The sequence below is a fragment of the Triturus cristatus genome, chromosome 8, assembly GCF_964204655.1.
Source record: "Triturus cristatus chromosome 8, aTriCri1.1, whole genome shotgun sequence".
NCBI lineage: Eukaryota > Metazoa > Chordata > Amphibia > Caudata > Salamandridae > Triturus > Triturus cristatus.
Genome location: NC_140591.1, coordinates 1617375267 through 1617400896, shown reverse-complemented (window position 1 = coordinate 1617400896; position 25630 = coordinate 1617375267). Strand labels below are relative to the sequence as shown.

Genomic DNA, 25630 nt, shown 5'->3' with positions numbered 1-25630 from the left:
CTGGTGAGTAGCCAAAATGCCTGCCCGGTCCATGTCCTACAGTTCATTTTAGGCGGGAGAAAAATCAGCGATTTGTTCTGAAGTGAGTGTGCTTCACTCTAGTCCCAGCCAGAGGGCTTATCCAGGTAGCAACTTTAGGGCAGTAATATTCAACAGTACTTAACACTGAGGTTTGGCTCCATGTCATCATTGAAGAGTCGGCTGCTGCCACCGTGTTTGCAGAAGGGGGCTGTCAGCACCCGGCAACCTCCAGCCCACTTAAGCTCCCGAGTCGAAGGATGCAGTCTTCTCAATCTGGGTCTCATTCCTTACTCTGTCTCTCCGCCACCCTTCGGAGCTGTGTAATCCTCCTTTCTCGATGGATCAAGCGCAGTGTAGTCACTGCACGGGAGCTGGACAAGCCAAGAGCGACCTGCCTGCGGACCACTGCCTCAGATCCCCCGTGATTTCTTGCTCCGAATAACTTCGGGTTTCTGCAATAGCTAGCTCCTGTAATGCCCATCAGCTACCTCCCATTATAGTCCTCTTCAGCACAAATTGTATAATATTTGGCGGATATTTTATTGCCAACCGGCATAGCGGCCATCTTGCCGTGGGCAGTCTAGCACCCCAGATTATGTAGCTAGTTTTGAAAAGCCAACCCCATTTTATTTTCACTTGCGTGTTGCTGAATTTTGACACTGTTATCCTAAGGGGCTGCATCTAGGGGTTTAACATCATGGGAGACGAGGTGTTTTTTCCATGAGGAACTTCACACGTGACAGGGATGTTGTAGAACCAGGAAGTGCCAATGTGAGTGGAACTGGTGATAGTTGGATAAGTAGAATGAGAACCTATAAAAACCCATTCCAGACTCAATGGTGTGGATGAGAGTGGGATGGTCTACAGTGTTCAAGGTAGCTGAGAGGTCCTGCAACATCAGGAGGCAGTGATCATCTTTATCTATGTTCAGGAGGGCGGCGTCTAATGTTCAATTAAGCCATTACTGTGCTTGTGGTCCTACAGGAAATGGTTGGCGTTGATAGGATGTTAGAGTATTGTATAGGCTGCTTTTTCAGTCGTTCTGCTGATAAAAGGTATGTGAGTGGTGGGCAACTTGTTCGTGAGGTCATCATCAGGAGGTTGCCTGTCTTGAGAACGTCTGCAAAGATATCTTGAGTGTGGGAGGCATTGAGGATGGTACGGGTGAGAGCGTCTTTGGAGATGGCTATGGTGAATGACAAGTCTGACATCTTCATAGAGTGTGGCTTTGGTGTGAATGAAGATGTCATCAAGGTCTCTGATAAATGCAGCCATATGTCCAAAGGAGAGACTCATGAAATTCGAGGTTGGGTGGGCCACCTTTAGGAAAGGAGTTTAACAAAACGTATGATGTGCCCAGCAGGCATTGTTAGAAGAACCCCAAGATATGAGTGGACAGGTGAGATCGAGGGTTAAAGAGGAGAGAGAGAAACCTGTACCCACAAGCAGCCACCTTCATACCTCTCACACTCCGGTGCAAAGAGCATAGGGCTAGGGAGTCCATGGTCTGTCCCTGACTGTTCGTATTGCAATATAATGTGTTGTCTGGCCACTGTCCAGAATTTGTGGCAGACCTGGGATTGTTGGACTTAAATAAATCAGGGTTGTTTCACATCATGGTATTGAATTAAATTGATTGCTAAAGTGAAAGTTGTTAGGAACATTCGATTAGTGGCATTTATCATCTCATTGTGCTAGATCTCTTTTTTGTTTATGAATCTCTGAGCCGGACCCTCTTGCTGAACCATCAGTCCCTAAATGCCCAGATGAGTTTGCTTTGAGTTTTTGTTGATTTCTTGTGGCCGTGATTAGAGTGCAAGCCTTTCCTTCATGTTCTCATTAGCAAATGCACCAAGATTCTCCATTTCCTGTTCAGTTTAGTATCTTTCAGTTTGTGCTGTTGCTGCGAACCCTAAACCTGTATTCTACCAATGCAGATAACAAGTAGACAATCTTTTCATTTAAATACAGTAAATGTTTTGATAAAAACGTAATAAGTAGTGACTGGATGCACCTCACTACTTTAAAATTGAATGGGGCCTGGATTGGGGTGCTGCTGCATGGGCCCCATAATGTCTTGAAGATAACACCCTCTTTCCCTAGTCTGCTTTTGGACAATACATTTCTTTTGCTACTAAAGTAAGACATCTGGGCAATGTTTGGTATGTAATATCTGAATGAAGTTCAAATCTGAGCTTTTGTCTTAGGGGTGAGTTATGGGGGGACCTTAAACATACACCAGGAGTTGCAATTTCAGTGTTGGGAGGCTGAGTCCAGGGGAGACCTCAAGTTGGAGAACATGGGAGAGAAGAAGAGGGAAAGATGGGTTAGATGAAGGGGGTGGTACTGGGAGTAAGTTAAAGACTGCTTACAGTGTTCATGGTAAGCTCAGAAAGACAGAGGACTGAAGTACGACTGGTAGAGGTAAAAGGAAAGAGGTGCAGTGGGTGGTGGATCGGTGAGACCATGAACATTAACTCTGTTGCAGCAGCAAACTACGAGTTTGTGATAAGGTGGGGACAAGAGTAGTAATCCATATGGGAGAAAGATGAGCTATATAGGTGCACCCCAAGGCACAACGCGTACAAGAGATTTAAGGCCTAGGGTCAGAGAGAAAGGACTAGCAGCAAGCTAGGAAAGTGCCACAGAGAGGGGGGAATATTTTGGCCAGGTGGAGCACAGAAAGGAATTGTGGGTTTCAAATAAGCAGCGAACATGGTCAGATCCCATAGAAGTGTGCATAGAGGTCTGAATGAGACAGAAATAAACTCCTGAAATCTTACAGAAAAGAGGCAGGGGTCATAGGAAAAATGTGAGTAAGGAGGTTGTGAGAAGTGAATTCTTGATGAAGCACAATAACAGAGCCCAGGGCATCTTATTGCACACAGGCAGATAGTAGGAGAGGTAGAAGGAGTACCCAGGAGTTTCAGCAGAAGGGAGGTAGTGCCTGGGGAGAGACCTCAGTGAGGGTGGCCTTAGATTGGAGACCCTGGAGTAATATAGGCTGAAGGAGGCGGCTCAAGGGAAAGAAGAGAAACATGAAGCGGCGGAGGATGTTTGGAGGTGATGAGGTGGGACAATGCCATAGGGGGTGTAAGAAGTGGGGGTTAGCGTGGGGAAAGGCAGACTGGTGGGTCAGGGGTTTGTTTAAAAGAGAGGTGAACCATGAAGAAGAGTTGGAGAGGGAGACCTGAGAAGAATGGGAGAGTTGAGGATGGAAAAAGATGATAAGTAGCAGGGGACAGCCAGTGGGACAATTGGAGGAGGGGCAGTAAAATATAGCAACATGGGGAAGACCCTGAGAGCAAGGCAGAATAGGATGACCGAAAGAGTAAGGCTGGCAGAATGACGGTGTGTGTATGGAAAAAGTGCTCCTTTTTAAGATTATATTCACAGTGTAAACGATATCTGACTTTTCTATACCTTTTCGAAACAGTAGATTATTCTAATCCCATATGACAACACTAACAAAGTTCACTGTTTGTTATTTATTAAACTTAAAAAAAGCAGCCAAAATTCAGTTTTTAACTTTGTGGAATTCTGTAACTTTTCCATGTGGTCAAGTTATCCACTATATATGAATGCCAACGGTCAAGCTTGAAAGCGTTGGTGGAAACTTAGATTTTTCGTTTCTTTTCAATGCCTCCAAGGAGGTCTTGATTTAGATTATGGTTGGGCTAGAGTTCTATGTATTTGTAACAGTCTCTGAGAATGAATTGGCTGAGGAGCACTATTTCCAAAAAGAGGAAGGTTTTTAGTCTGAGCTCTGAATGAAGCAGCTCCCACATGAGATAATTGGTAGTACAACCCTCTTTGAAAATACTGCAACCTTCAACTATCCATTAGAGGATGATGCAGATTAGGGGGTTGTGCTGAACGCATCTGACTCATAATAACAACCTGGTTGTGGCGTGAAGGGCTGCCTCAAGAGGGGCAGGATTAGGCGCATATATACCTGCGAGCAGTGCATTTTCAAAATGTAATCTTGAAACGACTAGTGACTTTACCACTGTTTTAATTTTGCTATTGAGTCCTGTTTACATTGGACACCATTTTTTTCTGAAGTTGATGTTCGCTTGGAAATTGATTTGTCAAGAGGGGAAATGCAGAGCTTTGATGCGTAGGGTGATGGTAGTTATATAGTCAAGCATGCGGAGCGAGTCAAACAAGCATTGGTAGGATGAAGCTCTTGAGTGCGGTGAAGGTGATAAACAGTAACTCAAGTTTGAAGGCTTTAGTTTAAATTGGTGAAAATACACCCAAAGCTGAACGTCTTAATAAGTCCGACAGAGTAGGAGTATGTCTTGGGTTCATATAAAGACGAGAGCCATCTGCATAGGGAGGACAAACACATGCGTGTTTGTGAAAAGAGGGCAGAGGTTCCCGGTAGCATTAAATGGAGTGTGAGATAGTTGTAGCCCTGTCAGATGAGTGATGGATTGAAAAAATTGCTGATCACTTTTATTTCTTGGTAGTGGCTTCCCAGGTAAGGAGTTAGAAGCGGTGGAGGAATAATTGCTGTGCAGGATGAGCTATTTTTGAAAGGGTTTCTTCCGTGCTCTTGATTCTCATTGTCTGCCGCTTCCGATGTTGGAGGAGATCACAGGTGTTTCCCTCTTCTTTTAGGTTTATTCCGATAACAGTGTGGTATTTTTTTCTGGTGTATTTATCAGTTGTCTTCATCTGTACTCTTGTGGAGTGTAATTTCTGTTCATTGTGATGTAAACCTTTTTTTAGCACCATTTTGGTGGAAGAATACGTTTTTAAATTCAAGCCATTTCTTTCTGATCCCCGATGATGGGCGCTGTTTATTCAATTACTTGTACCTTTCCACTGCCCTTGTCGGAGCATGTAGAGGGAGAGCAGGCAAACGCCACAGAAACTAACTCTGCAGTGGTCTCTGCTCCATTTGAGATGAAGCGATGCACTGCTTGGGTCATGGGTCTGTCGTCGGTCAGACAGACACACTATCTCTTTCCACTGCTGCTGAGTAACAGCGTGCCACCCAGCCCTTCCCCTGGGCGTTAACACCTAGAACAAGTGGTGTGACCTGCCCAGGCCTAGGAGCCTGACTGAAGTGCCAGTCCGCCCAGCTAGCGACCTGACAGTTAACTCTTTCCTGCTCTTTCAAAGTTATCCTCGAAGTAAGAGACATTTTAATTTACTTTCGGGAAGAAAAATACTTTTCAGTGCCTAAGCTTTGCAATTCACTGATTTGTGTGTTTTTGTAGCAAAAATATGGAATCCTTTCCTTTAAACTAGTGGTGGAGGAACAGCATGTACCCATTATTCAATGTGTAAGTGTTGCAAATGGTAATTTGAAATACGCAAAGCTGCCCTGAGAGTTGCACGTGTGCTTTCATGCTAGTAACTGGGCTACTGGAATCATACGGCTGTAGAGCTCAGAATTATACAACAGGATTCACCAATTTACACATTAATAAAGGGCAAGTTATGAGGCGCTATGTAGCAAATTTAGAGGCAATATTTCACTTTCATATTCTAACACCCATTTCTCTCAAACGGAATATCAGCTATGCTGAATCAAAGGTCTCTTCAGTGAGTTTTTTTTAAATATGTTTGCTTCCAAAACTTATAAGCTGCACAATTTCCCCATTGATTTGATTGTAATAGTCGTGCATAGTATCCCCAGTGCTGGCGCATACATTGTACGGTAATCTCTAAAGAACACAAACAGTTGGAACCCTAGCACACTTTAGCCGCATACACCAGGGGTTCTTAACCTGTGGTCTGGGGACCCTTGGAGGCGACTGCTCAGAAAATAAAATATATTAACAGAGTGATATAAAGTGTCAATAAATAAACAACCGGTTCACTTAATATTTTTTAAAACATCCTGTACCTGTTAAGCAATTGGAGCTTAAGAATTGAGTTGATGTCCTCAGATTGATTAGCCTGAGCAGTTCAAGTGCATTAAACGTGGCCTCAAAAGCTTCAACCTCCCATTGAAGATTTAGATTTTTGTTTTTAATATTTGTGAATAAAATTAAATATTTCGTAATTTGTGTATGTGTTGATGAATGTGTTGATGAATGCTTGTTTCTGTAATTTTTGTATTTTATTTTGCAGTTAAATCATCCTTAGGCTATGGTTCTAGTGGCGTGGACAGTTGGGATTTTGGGGGAGGGGTCGGTTAGTAGCACCCCTCAATAATTTCCATCAAAATGTATCTCAAGCAATCCCCCATGTGTGACCGTTCTCTTCTGAGACAATCACTGTTGCACCCTACTGTTTGCCACTGATACTGTGGCCTTCCTGTCAGTTGCTACAAAGCTGGGTATAAACCAGTGTAGTATAACTCATAATCAATATGCTGAATGCATATTCAGCTCTCTCCAACATAGCTACTTGTCTCGGCATAAACCTGTCAAAGTTCAGTTCCGAGCAACACACCACTATCAATAATCATTATTCTCTTAGGAATCACGTGGCCAGCGCTCATGGTAGCCTAGTATTTTGAGGGGAATTCGGTAATCTTATAATCTCTGACCACGTCTTGAGGTCCTCTATTCATTTTTCTTCCTACCGAGTTTGCTTTAACGCAAAAGGCACACAGATGATGGGTGGAATGCACAGCAAATCAAACATTCATCCATCGTTCTTTTGAACACCATGCCACCCCAGTTTAGACCCATCCATATGCAAATCAGTCTTGCCCTGTGCCTCATAGGAACCGTCCAGGCCGATCTGCCAAGTCAGGTCCTACCTGGACTGGAAAGAAACATCATGGGACCGGTTTCAGGGCATCGCCCCTCAACAGCCGGCCAGCTTGAATCCAGTGGCACAGTGAGCCCCGACCCACGTCTAGGCATACCTGGCACACGTAGGGCGAGAAAGCAAAATACACAGATGATGGATGGAACGCAGAGCATTCACCCACAGTCAATAGATCTGGGTTAATCAATTTTTCTTTTGCTCACGTTGCCACCCCAATTTATGGTCAAGACTGATTTGCATATGGCTGGGTCTAAACTGGAATGCCATTGTGTGTAAAAATACGATGGATTTAACCCAGATCTGTGACTGGGGGTGAAAGTCTGATTAACTCGGCATTCCATCCATCATCTGTCCTTTTTGAGTTTGCTTTAACACTAGTTCTTTGGCTGTGGCACACACAACCATTTCTTTCATTCATTTGTCAACTTTTGGCAGCCAAACACCAAGCCGCTCAAAGCGCATTTCCTCACGGGTAACATCCCCAGCAGTTGAAATGTACTAGTCACCGTCCCCTTTTTCCACTTGGGTGGAATATTGAATGGGCCACATCGCCTTTGCTGTGTGCGAGCTTATCCAGTACATCTGAAACTCTGTACCACCAGGTAATGTGTATGAAATCAGCTGCTTTGCCCTGACAGTACGGATGTCAACAGAAACACAAAGGGTGTATCTGAGTTTGTTAGAAGTCTGGTAAATCGCGTGATCATAATTATATTGAATATGTTTAAAACGGGCATTGCTAGACACTTGTCTCACCCCCATAGACTCTTTCTCTCAGTCTACATGTGTAATACGGTTGGAACCACTTCACAGAACTAATGAGTCCTGTGTTTTTAAGCTCGGCAGAGGTCTGTCCCCATGAAGGGCTCTCTGTACAAATGTTGCCTACAGTCTGCAGCTTGAAAGGTCATACGCTTTGACCATGGTTTAGCTGGGCGTGGGGGCTTACGGGAAAGTGGCCTAGATCTCCCTAGCTGTATGTGCTATTTTTCATACTAATGGAAAGGGCCTGCTCCCATAGCAAAGTGCTATAGTAAAGCGCAAAAATCTATTATCGGGGTACAGATCTGCCAGTGTCTAGCATCTCTCCCCTCCCAAAGATCCGGACACAAACTTTGAGCACTGTGCAAAGGGATAAATGTTACAAATATGCATAGCTGGTGCACACAGGGAGCCTTTTCAGATCTTTTTGATCACTGTGTCCCATATACCACAAACTTGTTTTTATGACAAATGGTATCTGGAGGGGCATCCTCTGATCCCCATCAATAAACTGCCTAATGCATTAAGCAGTCTTTTGCCCAGTTTTCCTGCTTCGCCAGCCAATGCACATCATGCTATACCTGGGATGCCTTGTAATACACCTCCATGTTGGGTATCTCCAGCCCTCCCAAGGTCCGTTCTCTCTTCAAAGTAGTTCTCTTTCTTACCTCTACTTCATTTCTCTGTCCAATCAGTTCAACGAGTAGTGAATCGAATTCCACAAACACTTGTTGTGGCATCTCAATCATTGTGACCTGATAGACATAGAGGTACCAAGGCAGAAAGGCCATTTTAGATAGTGCTATCCTTCCCATAACTGACAATTGTAGCATATTTCAAAATGTAATCGAAGTTTGAAGCCCTGGCACCACTCTTCGCATATTCAGCTTCTAGCTCTCGGTCTCATTATCAACACAACTCCCCCAATTATCTTCAGTTTGCTTCAGTGCAATCCAGAACCACCGTCTGTAGCTGTTGAGCTTCTAGTCTAGATCCATAAGTCCTTCCAACAGAAGCAACTTCAATTTCGTATAGTTGATGCACTGTACCAATACCTCCTCACATTGTTCAAAGGCGTGTAGGGACTGGGCAAGTCGACTGCCGGTCATAAATCAAGGCATCGTCTGCATACATAGACACTATGCGAGTGTGCCCCCTCCCCAAATAGCCGCAGGGCACTCCCAAGCCAGCCAGCTGGTGGCTCCACTGTGAGGGCAAATAAAGGGGAGAGGGAGCACCCTTGGCCTCGTCCCCACTCCAATGCAGATCGCTCTAGGACTACCTGACGTGCGCTCCCTTGCCAAGGAGTCGGTGTATAAAAACTTAACTCATCTGACATAGTTGTACCCTAATCCCAACGGAGTCAAAACCTCCAAGCATATACTCCCAGTTTACGGTGTCAAAGACTTGCTCAGTATCAAGCAGGGCCAAGGCGAACTCGTCATTCCCCTAGCTGTGCTTCATGTATGATTTGGGACAGCTGCGTAGGTTACAATTCTTGTTAATTCTCGAGATGAACCTGCACTGATCCTCGTGCACCAGTCCAGGGACAATTTCAATCCGCCTAGTCACTGACGCTTTACTAAGCACCGACCCATCAATTCTTAACAAAGATAGATAGCAATACGCAGACAGGTCGGATGGATGTCAGTCTGACTTGGGGGATGGGTACTGTCCCCGCCTTATGCATTGACTCGGGGAGCATACCGGATTGATATGCTTTAACATAACCCGCTAATAATTTTTCTGTCAAAAACCCCACATTGGCCGAGATAATTCTATAGGTAAACCATGCAGCCATTGCTTGAAAAGTCAATGGATAAAAAATCAAAGGCAGCTGCAGTTCTGTAACATTTGCAGAGCAGTAGCTTGATATTAACTAATGCGAGACATATTGCATTGCAAATGCTTGTTTCCTTTGTGAGTGGGACATTGAGTATTTCCTGTTGTTGGAGTGTGACCCTGCAGGGAGAGAGCTCAGAAAGGTGTAAACAGCGTAACCGCTGCAAATCATTGCCGAGGGCCGGTTATTCAACATGTCTGATATGACTGCCCTTAACCTCTATTATGGGAGCATGTGGTGTCTCTCTTGATGAGCCATGCCAAAGGCCTACCCTCTCTTTGTTTTCTCTGGCGATAAGTATGGCGAATGTGGTGATCCAGTCTATCCCTTATTGCTTTCTTCAGTGAGGTGTACGCATTCACCAGATATTAATGAAAATATTGTCCCCAACAATAACTGTGTTCTTGTTCAATCACAGGAACACTATTTTATTAACCCTTATGGGTCAATATAATATGAATTTGCACGGGTAATGAAAAAGCATTTTCCAGCAAAAAAGAATTATTAATTTTACTTTCTCTGAATGACATACAGATTCTACACGCACACACCACACAAATTGTATTTTCATGTTACACACAAAATATGATTCACGGTCCACCAGATATGTACATTAGGACTCTGTGGGCAAAAGTTGCACTACATTAGTACCAGTTTAATGGCTTACAATTACAATCCGCAATTGAAGTTGTCCAGCTGAAATGTACCTGTCACTGTGCTGCACACGGCATGGTATGTTTCTTTAATACCACTTGAGCTTTTTATGCTAAAACTAAGCTATTTTCTGTGAATTAGTCAGCAAAAGGAGCAATATATGGCAAGTTCAAAAATACATAATTATGCAGAAAACATTGCAACCACATAATTTTGTTTTTCCTGTGCTCCTGACTGTGTGTGCTGCCTTTTCAATTTGATACTGCAACCGTTAGATGTAAAATTGTATCTGTGCTTGTTTTGAGCTGAATTTCGTTTCTTACTATGCTAGTTTGTGTTCACAGGAGCTGAAGGGTTTCAACTCCTTAGAAGACCTCCTGCATGTGAAGGGGATTACCACTCGCATTCTGGAAATTAACAGTGACCGCCTGACGTGCAGGAAGAGGCAGTGCAGTGGTGATACTGGCCGGGGTAGCTGCTCGCACAACAACACACAGCCAAGGCCATCCAGTTCTACAGGAGATGCCTTGAATGGCAATGTATCTCAGGTATGTGGGAACGGAGAAACAATTCACTGGTAAAGTGGCTCGTTGTGACGGGTTAACTGCCCATGGAAAACACCTTCAACACACATTACCCACTGATGTTTAGGTGCAGAAGTTGGAGTTGCCATCTTCACATACCCTTGGAGTGCCCCCTGGTGCACTTGCCTCAGACCGGTTTCTGTTCTCCTTTGTCTGTTTCTTGCCACCCGAAATCCTCAGACTGTTTTAGAGTGGCAAGAAGCTTATTGTGGATAACAGTAGAGCCTGGCATTTTGTATAATAGGCCTACTCCAAGCTCTGATGAACATTGCAACCAATGGGATGCTGCAGCCGTGGGATGACTTCAGCTTAGATGGCACTCCTCTGTGTGTACCTGGGTCGTGTAATGCTTTTTTTTGTCGCCAGTGGGTCAAACTGTGCCACAGTTGAGTTTTATTTTTAATGAAACTTAGCAGGTGCTACAACAGGTACTTCATACTGCTTCATTTCTCTGGCACCAGATTCAACACCTCGGATAAATTATGTTTCATTATCAGCAATTGCTAAGTATGCTAATATTCCGCCATTGAATGAACCATTATTACTCTAAACCCACTCTGTGGCTCAATGTCCTCGTTTCCAGTCATGGAATTGGTGTGCATCCCCTAATCTTTTTTTTAAATTGCTTTTTATTTGCATTTTCAAAATGAGAGCAACACGAAAAAGAACATACATTGCAGTGCTGTAATAATTAAATCAGACATGTCAACATTCCAAGTAGTCCAGCCCTTTGTGTGGGCTTCACAATAGTTCCTGTAATATAAAGCGTCAATTAACATTCGTTTTGCAGTAGGACATCTCTGCATTACATCCCCGGGGTAAAGCTACATCTCGCAGTCTAGTGGGTATCACATTAGGAACACATATCATGGAATCGATACATTAATCATCTTCCGCTCTAGTATTTAACCAAGCTACAAATGGTTCCCAAATGTCTTTAGGTCGGGATTTGGTCGGCTGGAGTTCCCAGTAGGTAGACAGCTGTGTCCCAATCTTTAACGGGGGTCTAACTGCTCCCCGGTGTAAGGCTATCTGTCGTTTTGCCATCAATAGGAGCATTTCAGGTAGCTTGCGTGATTTAGGGGGTACCTTCACTAGCACTCCAAGCAGGGACGTAAGAGGTGTGCAGGGGAGGTCCAACCCAGTGATATCTTTTATATGTCTGTAAATTTCAAGCCAGAAGTTTGCTATTGGCCTCCAGTGCTAAGCTAAATGTAAAAATGTTGCTTTTGGGGTACCGCATTTCCAGCAACAATCATCTACCCGGAGCCCCATTCTGTGCAACTGTGTGGGCGTCCGATAAAGGCGATGGAGGTATTTGAAGTGTATAAGCCGGAGGCGGTAGTTGGGCGACAGACGTTCCAGCTGTTGACAGCTTTCCCCTAATGATCTTTCAATCCAGAGTCCCTATAGTGCTTCAGCTTCACCTCTAGCCCTCCTCTTCTGAGGGGGTGGGGGGTACATGCATGTTGGCAAGAAGCATATGCTGATATCTCAGGTTACATTTACATCTTACTCTGAGCCCCATTTTGTTTCGTTTTTTTTCCAGCACAATCCAAGTTTGATCCTGGGTAGTTAAGTACATTACTGCAGTCTCGTTTTGTAGTGCTGTTGGTATATTTCCTTAGCGCAGCTCTGCTTGTTATCTTTCCTCACTCTTTCTTTTGAACTGTGTTTTTTTTTTTTGCTGTTGTGCACTTTTATATTTATTCAGTGTTGTCTTGACATTTGTTTTTCTGAAGCTGGTGTAGCTTGTTTTTTTTTCTATAGTTTTGAAAAAGGTCTGTTAACAAAAATCTGTCTTGGTTAGTGCTTAAAGAGCTGGAGTCTCCCTGACTCTCCTTCCCTCTCTGTCCCCCTCCCTTTTTTGCTCGCTTCTAAGCCTACAGCGTTTGTAATCTTCAGTGAGCAATGGTAGAGCTTGGCTATCATGATCATCTTATTGCAGCATGAATTGCTAGACGGATAGGAAGAAAAGAGGGAAACAAAAGTGTGGGGTATAGTGGGTGTAAGAGGGCTTCAATTTATTGCTGCTTGTTTTGCGTGCATGTTGATGAGAAATTATTGTTAGTTTGTGGGTAGCTGTGTTAAGTGGTCCATCTGTAACTTTGCTTCTTACCTTTGTGATCATCCTCACCTTAGAGGTGTCACCTTTTGACTTGTACTAAGTCCTCAGGTATATGGTCTTTAGAATTCACCATTCAGTCTGATATATTTCGGCTCGTGCCAGACCTGCCTCAGTGACCGTGTCCCATTAACCACAATCTTAGGTAACTCTCTTGTCACTACATGTAGTTGCTTCTGACTGGTCAGGGGTGGAGGGGATGTGTTTTCTCGCTCTTGGTCCCGTCCTCTGTGCTGCTCTGCAACCCCCCAACTCTTGTCTGTTGCTCCCCCATTCACCATTCTGTTTGTTTTTCTTTGCCTCTCCTTCTAAGTGCTGGCACTTGGCAGCATTTAGTTGCTTACCGCACACGTCTCCTCCATTGCTCCCACAGATATTTTTTTTCATGCCAGTCCCCTCATTGCTGTTCAGCTCTGCAACACATTTTTAAAAATTCTTTGCCGATGTTCACCATCAATAACAAGCATTGGGAAAGCCAAAAGGTAAGTTATAGCCTTTTATAGGTGAAACTAAATCAAGGCAAAGGTCCCAGTGCTTGTTCTGTCAGCTGTTTTAAAGTTATTACAAATTGTAGTTATTCTACTATGACTGAGTTACATGTACCTCTGCTGGTAACTGTGGTAAATGTAGATCCGTGTTTTGCTTATCTTAAGTGGGAATGTTTCAAGCTGACTCGCTTGATTTGTAGTCTTCGTGGATTGTATTAAGAGGCTGATGACTTGAATCCAACCAAGAACCAGGACTACTACTTGAAATTTACAGAGGTTAGGGCCATACTTTTAACGTGACAGACTCAAGACTTTGGACAGGCAGGCTTTCTCTACAACAGCCTTACATACATTCACAATTGTCTACCCCATCAAACATCTTAAGACTAAACTTAGCTTTGCTAACACAGCACAATACCGTATTATTTTAATATCGCAGTTTACAGGTACTTTTGGCATTGTATAATTTTTAACTATGTATTAACAGAGCTTGACCCAAGGGCCTTGAAATCTATCTCGTCAGATGTAAAGAAGCTATTTACTATGTTGTACTGGTGGATTTTTGCACATCATCTGCATTCCTCAGTTGTAAGTGGGACCGGGGGCCCTGTTTGAACCTTGGTTTTCTCTTACTCAAAAACGTTTGTTAATATTTGGTTATTAACACCACACAATCAGTTACTTAGGACTTGGATAACATATGCCTGCTCACTGAACCAGTAATGGGGATATTGAATAAATGTTCATTGTTATGGAAATCCCAATATTGATAAATGTATTTCCACACCCACACCCATTGCCCTTGTGCCTGTACTGTCATGTGCCACAATACACCGAATATGAACACTACAGTACACAATAAATCTTTAATGTGTGAGGCACTCGTAGACTCCTTGTTGTGTTGAAGTTTGCTCTGGCTTGATTTGTATGTGAATATGTTAGATTCAAAATACATGATTATGAATTTGGACATATAAATCTGCTGTCTCTTTTGTTTTTTGTTGCTCTTGAGGTACTGTTGGTGTAAAGACAAATCTGCTGTTTCTGGGGTGGCTAAAATTAGGGCGGTTATACTCTTTCAGCAGCTGCAGACTATGTAACCTATTTTACCAAGCCTGAACTCCATTCGTAATTTATCCTTACGATTTTTGGAAAAAATAAAATCTAAGGTTGATTCTCTTTGTATATAAGCAACCCCTGTGTAAATAAGCATTGTTAGCATAATGTCTAGCCATCTACAAAGTTTTTTTTATACAGTGGAAATGCATGCACAGGTACGCCACGCTATCTGTGGGTTCGTGAATCCCCATTGCATTGTGAGCTGACAACTTCAACCTAGTAGTGGAGACCCAAATGGTAGCTACCTGGAGATTGTGACTCTAGGATGTTGAACAAGTGCTGCAGGAATGCAGAAGAAAGGGGTCAAAGCCGAGAGGGAAGAAGAGAAGTCTACATTCCTGTGAAAGACTTTCCTTACTTTAAGGAACACGATACTTAATTCTGAATGGAGGACTGAAGAGAGGATGGATGCAGGTACTGCACGCAGTCCAGAAACTTTGAAAATGCCACAAGATCAGGATTAAAAGTGTAGTAGTAGCAAAGAAAGTTGACCCTCGGCAGATGGCAAACGGAACAGAAGTAGGGACCCTCATTCAGTTGTGCTATGTGTAGTCAAAGGTGGCCATTAACTTAGGCTTCAAGAACTCGGGTGTTCTTTTTTGTAAAGCCATCTGTTACGTACAGACCCCTTTTGTATTTTACTCTTGGGCAGTACATGTACACTGGATATCACAGAGCCATGGCATCCTACTTACTATGAATGTAGTGCTTGGAATGGATGGATATTAGTGGTCTGTGCTCCAAAGAAGAGGAAACTCAAGCTGCCTTCTTATCCAAAGCTTACCTCACTTCCATGACTAACATATCTACAGCTGAGCTCGACTCTGGAATCAACTCTAGATTTTGGCTTTATATGATTTGGGGACCATTTTCTGTAAAACCCTCAGACTTCAGAAGCGCAGAGAGCAGCACATTGTAAGTTGGTGGCACTTGAGGGTGAGGGTCATGCATTTTGGGAGTGTGGATAAAGACATAATTAGGATGGTAAGCTACATTGTATGGTAGATCGCTGTGTTCGGCTTCTTCATATAGGTCCAAATGAGTTAGTGCCAGTTATGTCTGCCTATGCATTCATAATTCCTTTGCTGTGGGCATTTGAATCTTTAAATTAGGTTGAGTCATTATTTTCAAATAGTTTGTATTTCTTTAGCCATAAAATTATTTTTCTAATGCACTGAATGTGGGATACCAGGAGGTTCCTTATGAATTCGTCTTGAGCTAACTAGGGATTTTCCTTTCTGCCAGGAGTTGGCTTGCCTTTTCGAGACCTCCTATTGGAATTTTCATTCTATGCCTCTTGTGAACTGGAGTTGAATAATTCCCTACCTGGCTCGCTTTTGCATTTCGTTACACACGTTCCTTTTGTTTGTCATGTTGTTTGTCGGAGTTTAATTTGTTTTCTTGGTGTCCCTTGTTATTAAACGTTACCTTGCTTCCTTTTGCAGGAATATCATCTGCCTTTCAGACGGAAGGGATGATGCGATGCTTTGAGTAAATGTTTTCTTTGTTCCACCTGCCATTAGCTTGCGTTAGGTCCATCGTATATGAATCATCAAATGTTTGTGTTAATCATAGGATGATTCTGGAGGTTTTAGGGTTTTGAGAGCGTTTCCCACTTCTCTTCCTTTCTTCTTTTTGCTCTCGGGTAATGGCTCTGCTGTGATGAGTATTTGTGGTGGGGAGGCTCTGAATAGCTAATGCTTTGATAAGCTAATGCTTTGATAAATGTACTTTGAGAGTGTCCAGGCACCCTAGAGAGGGTTCCAATTGCTGTTGATTAGAGACTGATGCTGTGGTGTAGTGGTTGAAGAATCCTATAACAGTTTCTGGTCTTGACTACAGACCGCTTTTTAAAAACTTTATTCAAAGTGTTGGCAATGTTACAAACATTATATTGACGGTGTCTTGAACGACATAGCACATACCTTATGAATACCGTTACAGTTTTAGGACACAGCAAGAAGAAAGACAAAAAAAAACATTTGCGAGGTCTTAGAAAGGGCTTCACCTCCCCCGCTCCTCACCACAGCCTCGCCCGGTGCCTTCCCCATTGTCCATCCGGAACATGTTACATTTCAACCATGAGGGTTATCAGAGAAGGGTAATGGAGATTAACAGCAGTATGAAACATGATATAGCATATGTCCTTAAGATGGAGGTTCCGTAATCTGTCCATCGAACTTCGAAGGAGGGGACTCTGATAGCCGGAGGTGGTAAGCCAAGGGCTCCCAGATATCATGAGGGCGAGATTTCAGTGGCATCAGCTCCCAGTGGTTGACCAGTTGTTCGTGACCGTATGTAATGTCTTTGAGCCAATCTCGGACTTGCTGTGCCTGGGAGCACCCCCAGTTCATTGCGACTCTGTTTTGCAAGAAGAAGCAGTATTAAAGCAACAGGTTTGCAGGTGCCACGGGCCACATCCGCCACATATCCCAACAATCGCAATAGTGGGGAGGGGTCTAGTGGAGCGTCTATGACTTTCCCAATGGCAGTGAATATCTTCCCCCCCAGTCTGCAGTGATAGCGGGGTATTGCCAGACAAGGTGGATAAAATCTGTCGCTGGCAAGTGACCGCGTATGCAGTAAGGGTCTGGAGATAATCCCATTCGATGTGTTTGGACAGGGGTTTGATATACGGGGTGCAGAAATTTAAAATGGATGAGGCACAATCTGTAGTTGAGGGATAAAAACTCCAGTTGACCACAGCAAAATGTCCACTGCTCGTCGGTAAGGGAAGTGGGGAGGTCATTTCCCCATGCTTCCCGGGCAGGTGTGTCTGTCACGGGTGCTGAACGTTGTATTTGGTTGTACGGGGACGTGATGAGCTTGCGGGCAGAACTGGATGCATATATGGATTCTAGCCTTGTGGGGGGGGGGGGGGCTGGAAACGTGTCGTACACTGTCCGGCAGATCGCACGTAGTTGATAGTACAGGAGAATGTCCAGAGGTGCGCTTGTGCGAGATCCCGGGCCGGGGGGGGCAAGAAAGCGGTCATTTGGGTATAGATCTGCAAAGGTGTGAATGCCGAGCTTGTCGGCATGAGCGCAGGCGTCTTGCATCTGCGGCAGCATTGGATGTTTCGCCACTGGGACAGACCGAGCATAGAGGTGTTTGTGCCCTGCACACCGCGCCAACCCTGTCCACGCCCACCTCGGGCACTGTGGGCTGTCTGTCGGTGCCAGGGCGTTTGTATGGGAGAAATAGTGCTGTTGATAGCTGCCATGGGGAGACCATATCTATTTCCACCGCAGCATGTGGCTGGAAAGGTGTGGGATGTGCCCAGTAGTGTAAAAAATGTGCTTGGGTGCATAGCGCGTACAGCTGTAAGTCTGGCGCACCTAGTCCGCCTTGTGATTGTGGCAGCGTTTGGAGGTCTTATTTTACACATGGTTGTTTCCCTGCCTAGACTAGTGCGATTAGATTAAATCGGAGTCTCGTGAAAAAGGCCTGTGTAATTGGTATAGGGATATTCATGAACAGGTAATGGAACATGAGGAGGACCACCATTTTTGCAATGGCTATTCGCTCTGCCAGTGACAGTGAGAGTTTAGTCATTGCGTTGCCGAAATTGGCCCTCCAAATCTCCTCTGTGTCGCTACACACAAAGATCCCCAGATACTTAACAGGGCTATTTGCGCATTGGAGTGGACACTCCATGGGAAATGGAGTCATAGCCTCCGTTAGGGGAAGCAATGGTGGACATTTTTTCCCAGTTAATTTAAATGCCATGCATGCCTTCAAAGCGTAGAATTTCGCAAATGATTGGCAAGAGATTGTATTCAGGGTGATTTACCTTCAAGGTGATGTCATCTGCGTAGAGGGACACGACAATTTGTGAGTGGAAAACCCCAGTCCCCGATTCATGTCATGCTGCCAAATTTGCGAGTTCGGGAGCTCCATTGCGACAGCAAAGTGTAAGGGGGAGAGTGGGCATTCCTGCCACGAGCCCCTGCCAACCGGAAAAGGGTCCGATATCTGTCCGTTGAGACATATACGAGCCGTGGGCAGGGTATATACAAGGCATATCTTTGCAATGAAGTTACAGCCCATTCCCATTCTGCCCAACAGTGGGACCATATAGTTCCATTCCAGAGTATCAAACGGTCTTGTATTGTCGAGTAAAGCAGCTACCACAGGAGTCTGGGGATTCAAGTAATGCATCACTGCAAACATGGTTCGGAGGTTGTGGATTGTAGACCGGCCCGTAAAAATCCTTATTGATCAGGCCTGATCATCACCAGGAGAAGGAGTTTCAGCCTGTTTGTTAAAACCATAGCGAATATTTTTTTATCGATATTGATGAGCGATAGCGGTTTACAAGAGTCGCAAAGGTGGGCAGGTTTATCCGGTTTGAGGAGTGGAAAAATTACCGCCTCGCTCATCGAAGGGGGGAGCAGACCTACTTCCAATGCGACATGATAGACTTAGAGAAGCTTAGGAGCTAGGATATCTAAATATTCTTTATAAAAAGTGGCTGTAAGCCCATCTAATCCAGGAGCTTTATCTGGGGATACCCCAGCAATTGCATGCTGAAGTTTCTCAACCGTGACAGGGGAGTCCAGGAACTCTTGATGAGAGCTCAATAACCATGCTAACTCGATATCGTCTAAGTAGGTCTGGGGGGGTTGTTTTCTGAGCGGTGGAATAAAGATGCGTGAAGAAGTCAACCATGATCCTCATCAATACTGGTGTGGAAGAATGTCGTTGACCCTCTAGATCAAGCAGCTCCAAAATGTAAGATGCGGAATGCGGCTTGTGGAGCAGGCTGGTTAAAGTTTTGCCAGGGCGGTCTCCCTCCCCGTATCTACGCGCCTGGGTCTCTTTGCCTAAAATCAGGACTTTCCGCGTCGCCTCCCTCTTGGTACTCTGACATCTTTTCACTTATGCTGGCCATGATGTCATCGTCGCCACAGCTGTAAAACCGGACTTCGAGTGTAGAAATGTCTGCTGCAAGCACCGTGATCGTGCTGCGGATAGACTTCAAAATACCATGTTTTTTGGCTAAACGTTCACCCCGGATCACAACCATAAAGGCGTCCCAGATTATGGCAGGAGAGCCTACCGGCCCAGTGTTCTGCTCAAAATATTACTGAATTGCTGTGCTTATTTCCTCCCTGAAGGCTGAGTCTCTGAGAGCCCTATGGGGGGAGTCGCCCTGGAATTGCATTCGGAAGTGTGTTTGGGGGCTGGATAGACAGTTGCACAGTGGCGTGTTCCGAGAGCGTGTGAGGCAAGTGTGTGACTGTAGGTCGCCAGAGAAGCAGGTCTCTAGTTGCTAGTCAGTAATCTATTCTCGACCATGCTCTCTGTTGCAGGGAAAAACATGTGCCCAAGAGTGTTCTAGGGTATGTATCTCGTCAAATGTCCATGAGATGATTGTCAGCTATGATCGTGGTCCGAGTCAGGGCAGCTTGTGGTCTTCTGGGGCCGCCCTCCCTGTCCAGAGTGTCTATTAACGGAACATTGATGTCGCCACACCTTATCGTTGTCTGTGGTTCAGTGCCTGCAATCAAATGCAAGACCTTGGTAAAAAAAAAAAACTGCCTCGTCCCCGTTGGGACCGTAGACTGTAGCAAGGGTTACTGTGTGGTTATAAATGGGGCTGTCAAGTTGAGATATTGCCTGTTGCTATCACAAATGCAATTCTTTGTAGTCCAGGCCCATACAGATGAGAATACAGAAGCCCCTTGTGTAATTAGAATATGTGGCTAAGTAGGAGGTGCCCCATCCCCTAGTGAGTAGTGGAGGAAGAGCTTGGCCAACAAGGTGGGTCCCCTTGAGTAGGCAGATGTTTATTTTATGTCTATTCAGGTAGGCATGTACCAGACGGACCTTTCTGCCGTCATTCAGGCCCCTGTCATTCCATGTTATGAGCTTTACTTTGGCTAATGAGAATAAAGGGACAGGGTTTTGGACGGATGTGGTAGAATATGGCGTCTACAACAAGTTTACGTGTTATCTGGCTATGATGTGCATAGGACGGTGCCAACAGGAGGGGGTTGACCCTGAACCCCGAGTTACAGACCAGAGGTCATACTAAATTATTACAAGCTGTGCACACGTCAACAATCGACTGCAGAGTGAATACTCTGTGTCATGCAATTCTTCAACAAGGACATTCAATTTACAGAAATGTATTAAAAATGACGAACAGTCAGGAGTATTGTGTTCTTCTTTTAATCCTGATCGGTTGCCCAGCCAACACATGTTTCGTCTTGGGAAGTACCCCAAGACTTCTTCAGGGCTTATGGCAAAGGAAAGGAGATTATGAATCTTTCATCCGGTTGTACTTCCGTTCCAGCTAGTTAATGAAGGAGAGTGTTTATCGACATCTACGAAGGGAACACTGTCCTGGGCACACGAAAGGAGGATAAAACAATGGTAGGAATGTCTCGTATTGTACCAATTTCTGTGGGGGGCGTGGCTAAGTCAGCCACGATGGCGGTCGTGTATAGCTGAGGCTCCGTGCCCGGGCGCCTCTCTGCTGAGCTACGGAGCGTCGCAGCGGGTGCTTGGCGGCTCAAAGAGCACCGGACTGCGCCTGAAGGGTGGCAAGATGCAGCGGGACGCCTGGTGATGTCCTGAACCTCAGGACTGAAGCTTTATCTGGAGGGACTGGACACCGCCGCAGCCCGGGACCCAAGATGACGCCGAGACTCCCGTGAGTGAGACGGGGACGGTGCGGGGAGAGACGCTGGGGACAGCGGTGCATCGCGCTGTCCCTCCACCGCTGCCTAACCGGGAAAAGCCGAGAGCGGACCCGGGGCCACCGAGGCGGGACATCGCGAGGCGGGGGAGCATCGCCGCCCCGGGCGGATCCGCTATCTTGAACGCGGAGTGCCGGCTTCGAACCGGGAGAGGTTCCGGACACTGCCGACAAGAGCCCCAGGTACACTTGCTCCTGGGGGGGGCTGTGAGGAGGAGCTGGGACCCGGCGGGAACACCGCGACCTGGGGGTATCTTGACCTTCCCCCACGTCACCTGCCTGACCCTAAAATGGCCGCCGAGCAGACACCGGGCCCTTTTCTACACCACCAGTGAGGCCTCTACGTTTGGGACTGTCGCAGCGACGACCTCCTCAGGGGCGTCCGGGGGGGGTTGCTGCGTCCCAGCCTGTCCCACCTGCCGCCTGCCCACATCGAACTGCCAGGGAGCCTCCTAGTGCCCCCGGGGGGGCCTTGATGATCAAAGAGTACCGGAGTGACGGGCCGCACTGGTGAGAGGTAACAACGAGCCCCACACTCTGGAGGGGGAGCCCCGGACACAGAGGTCACCCAGGAGACACGAAGCGGGCGGAGACTCTGGGGAGGCGTGATGCGAACCCGCACTCCCCCGCCACACACAACCAGGCCTCGTCGACTACACCCTGAGGGACTGTGGGGGTCTCGCCTCTGTTAAGGGTCTCCGGAGGGGACTTGATCTAGGCGGCCACAGAGACGCTCACCTTCGCACCTGGTGGAATGCGCCCCTGGAATTCGTGGGCGCTGCAGGAGAGATCCCGCCTGCGGCATCGGAGACAGACGTGAATTCTGAGTGGGGATTCTGCAACCGGAGGCGCCGTGCAGGTGGCTCCTGGGGCCTGACATCGGTGACTCCTGTGCCCTGCCTGCGGAGGGAGACCCAGAATACCGGCCCGGGCCGCTGCCCTTCGGCACCGCCCTCTCGTCGCCCTCTCCCACTGCGCACCTCGCGGACCCCTGGCGCCACCGCGGGCTCCTGAGCCCTGACCGGCGGCACTGGCCTGTCCGCCGCACGTGACGTCAAGATGGGGAAATCAAGGCCTGCGCAACACCATACGGTTCCGGAGACCGCCCCGGAGAACATGCCGAAGGCCTCGACCTTTTCATATCCAGGACCAACTGGGCGATCGCTACCCTCGGGCGGCGTGCCTCATTCTGGACCTTGAGAAGGCGTTTGACACCCTAACATGGCAGTTCCTCTTCGCCGTCCTCGGACGGGCGGGACTGGGTCCCACGCTTTTAGCCTACACTCGCCTGCTCTACACCGACCTTACATCTCGGGTCTCTCTCGGTCGCTACATCTCCCCGGAATTCGCAATACACGGGGGCACACGACAAGGGTGCCCCCTCTCACCTTTATTATTCGCGCTCGCAGTGGAGCCCTTGGCTATCCGGCTCCGCCGGGACGAGCAAGCCTGGGGTATTCCACTAGCGGACGTTACGCACTGTGTATCCATGTACGCTGACGACCTCCTCATATACCTGCGAGATGTGACAGCGGATCTCACCATACTCGAGACCGCTTTGACGGAGTTCACGGAGGCCTTGGGCTTGAAAGTGAACTGGGAAAAGTCGATGGTATACCCCCTCCACCCGGACGCCCCCTCTCAGGATGTCTGGATCGGGGACCGAAAACTACATTGGGCGGCAGAGGGCCCCCGATACCTCGGGATTCGTTTATATCACTCCCCAGCCGACCTATATGAGGGTAACCACTGCAGGGCGCTCGCAGGGATACGGTCCTCCATTGGATTCTGGCGGAGCCTCCCATTGGCCCCTATAGGCCGGGTAGGTCTGGCAAAGATGATACTGGTCCCGCGGCTCTTATATTATTTCACTAACCTCCCAGTAATCCCGCCTCGCTCCTTCTTTAGGGACTTGGACACACTCCTCAGTTCTTTAATATGGGGTAAGGGGCGGCATAGGATCGCGCTAGCAAAGCTGAAGTTACCCACGACACAAGGGGGGCTCGGCGCGCCATCATTTGAAGCCTACTTTCTAGCAGCGCAGCTCCAGTGGCTTTCATATTGGACGGCAGACAGATATACACTCGAAACAAATACAGTCACGGGTCACATACCCATGCCAGAGTTATGTCGCCTACTTCTACCAGGATCCCGCCCTGCGCGTACATACCCCCTACAAGTAGACATAGCCCGGAAGTGCATTCAGCGTATACATCGCATGGCGCCAGATTGCCCCCCATACACACCATTACTGCCACTAGTCGGCTGGCCCAGACATGGGGGGTTCTTTACATCTGCCATGCTTCGGGAATGGACGTTTAGAGACCTCACCGAGGCGTAGACGCTGTTTGAAGAGGAACAGCTCCGGCCGTACCGACAGCTTATGGACGACTATGACCTACCCCCAGGAGAGTTCCTGCTTCACCGACAACTCCTCGGCTGCTACCGACCATACTCCGACCTCACATTAGGGGAACCTCCCACCCACCCAGTTCTCCACACAATCTTGCGAATGGGATCGGGTCGCCATCTCACCACATGGCTATACAAATCGATCAGAGAACTGACACCCCCACTACTGGGATCTCTACGGGCCTTGTGGGAGGAGGAAGCGGGGCGACCGTTTCATGATAGCGAGTGGGACAGAGCGATAGAGTTCCCCAAAAAAGTCTCCAGGAACGCTCGGTTTAAGAACATACAATTCCACATCCTACATAGGGCCTACCTAACGCCAGCGCGCCTTCAACCCCGACACGACCTTCCTCTGCCCTCGTTGTCAAGCGGGGGATGCAGCCTTTTCCCACATGTTCTGGACCTGCCCGGGCATTCAGGCCTATTGGTCATCTATCCACTCGACGCTCAGAGATCTCACCGGGCTATGCCATCTGACCTCCTGGGAGGGTTGCGCACTCTGCATACTGGGACGGAGGAAACGACACAAAATACCAATGCGCTTTGTTTTCCTAGCCCACTTACTGGCCAAACGCTGTATAGCCATGCACTGGCGGGCCCCATCAGGTCCTCCGATCGCGGCATGGGTGGGGGCGGTTCTCAAATGGGCGGCGGCCGAGGAAGATGCAATCCGGGAGGAAGAAGCCAAAGGTATCCGTAAGGTCCCAATCTCCCTAGAATGGGCGCTCCTGCTGCCTCAATTTCGACAGTCCCAGACCCCGGAGACCCCGGTCATCGACTTAAATACCCCCGGCACCACACAACCTCACACTGCACAGGCTCCCAGGATAGGAGGTTCCCCTCCACAACCCTCCGCGCTACCTCTAGACCCGTCGGGTCCATCCTCCCCCGGCAGGAACGCTCAACAGCACTCCATATCAGCCCGCACACCCACTCCCTCCTAGGCGAATAATAGTTGCACGATGGAGTAGACAATAATGGACTCGCAGTATGCGCCTGATCCAAACACTAAGAACCCCATGGCACCCCCCAGTTCAGTTCTCCCCCCAGTTTTTCTTTAACTGGCACAGACCTGCTACACCACAGACCACATTCACACTGACCAAGATGTAAATGTACTCTCTATGTCAACGATGGTCTACCTTGCTACTTATATATTAGTCATTAATGCGAAACATGAGGACCGTATGATTATATTACCAAATGCCAATAAAAAGAATTTTCAAAAAAAAAAATTGTACCAATTTCTGTGGTCGACACCAGTGTATTGTTCAAAAGTATTTAATAATGCAACTACGAAAAACAACCAGCCAACACGTGTTTCGTCACATTAGGGAACTATCCCGTGACTTCTTCAGGGCTGAGTGGCGATGCAGAGTGACCAGACAGTGTCGCGAGGCCGGTGATAATTCCAACACGGCCAGAGGGTCAAAGAGGACCAACCGGTCCACGTAACAGTTCCAGCTGGGAGGGTAGCCCAAAGTGGTGGACCACTATGGATGGGGCTGTAAGAGGGCCAGTATAGCCCTTAATTACAAGCAGACCTCTATTTTGATTGTAACACGTCTGGGTGTGACGTGTTGATGCGAGGGTGACAAAAAACGAGGAAAAGTGGGACGCCTAGGGATTAGTATTCTCGTCCGTCCAGTGTCTGGAGGAGGTAAGTGGGCAGGTGTGCTGTACTACTAGAGTTAGTATTGAGAAGAAGAGAAGACACTGGTTCAGTCTCGATTTCCGGATCCTCGTTTTTCATCACCCTCACATCAACACGTCACACCCAGACGTGTTACAATCTGGGTACAATCGGTTGGTCCTCTTTGACCCCCTGGCCCGGTTGGAATTATCACCAGTCTCGCGACAATGTCTGGTCACTCTGCATCGCCACTCAGCCCTGAAGAAGTCACGGGATAGTTCCCTAATGTGACGAAACGCGTGTTGGCTGGTTGTTTTTCGTAGTTGCATTATTAAATACTTTTGAACAATACACTGGTGTCGACCACAGAAATTGGTACAATATGAGACATTCTTACCATTGTTTTATCCTCCTTTTGTGTGCCCAGGGCAGTGTTCTCATTGTTGGTGTGAGTTTTTTGACTCGCACATTTACGGGGGTTACAGGGTATTTCCCCCGACCTGGCAGCACCGTGCACACTCTTAGCATAGCAGACACAACGCGAA

The 25630-nt window shown here is 46.9% G+C and overlaps 1 protein-coding gene across 2 annotated transcripts in view; it reads left to right on the top strand.

Annotated features, from left to right (window-relative positions):
- Nucleotides 1-25630, top strand: part of LOC146806345 (F-box/WD repeat-containing protein 7-like) — a 458999-nt gene that overhangs the window by 14477 nt on the left and 418892 nt on the right. For both annotated transcript variants that reach the window (XM_085623550.1, XM_085623549.1), the window contains exon 2: nt 10363-10566. In XM_085623550.1, the coding sequence (XP_085479676.1) occupies nt 10363-10566 (204 nt within the window). The remainder of the gene's footprint in view (nt 1-10362; nt 10567-25630) is intronic.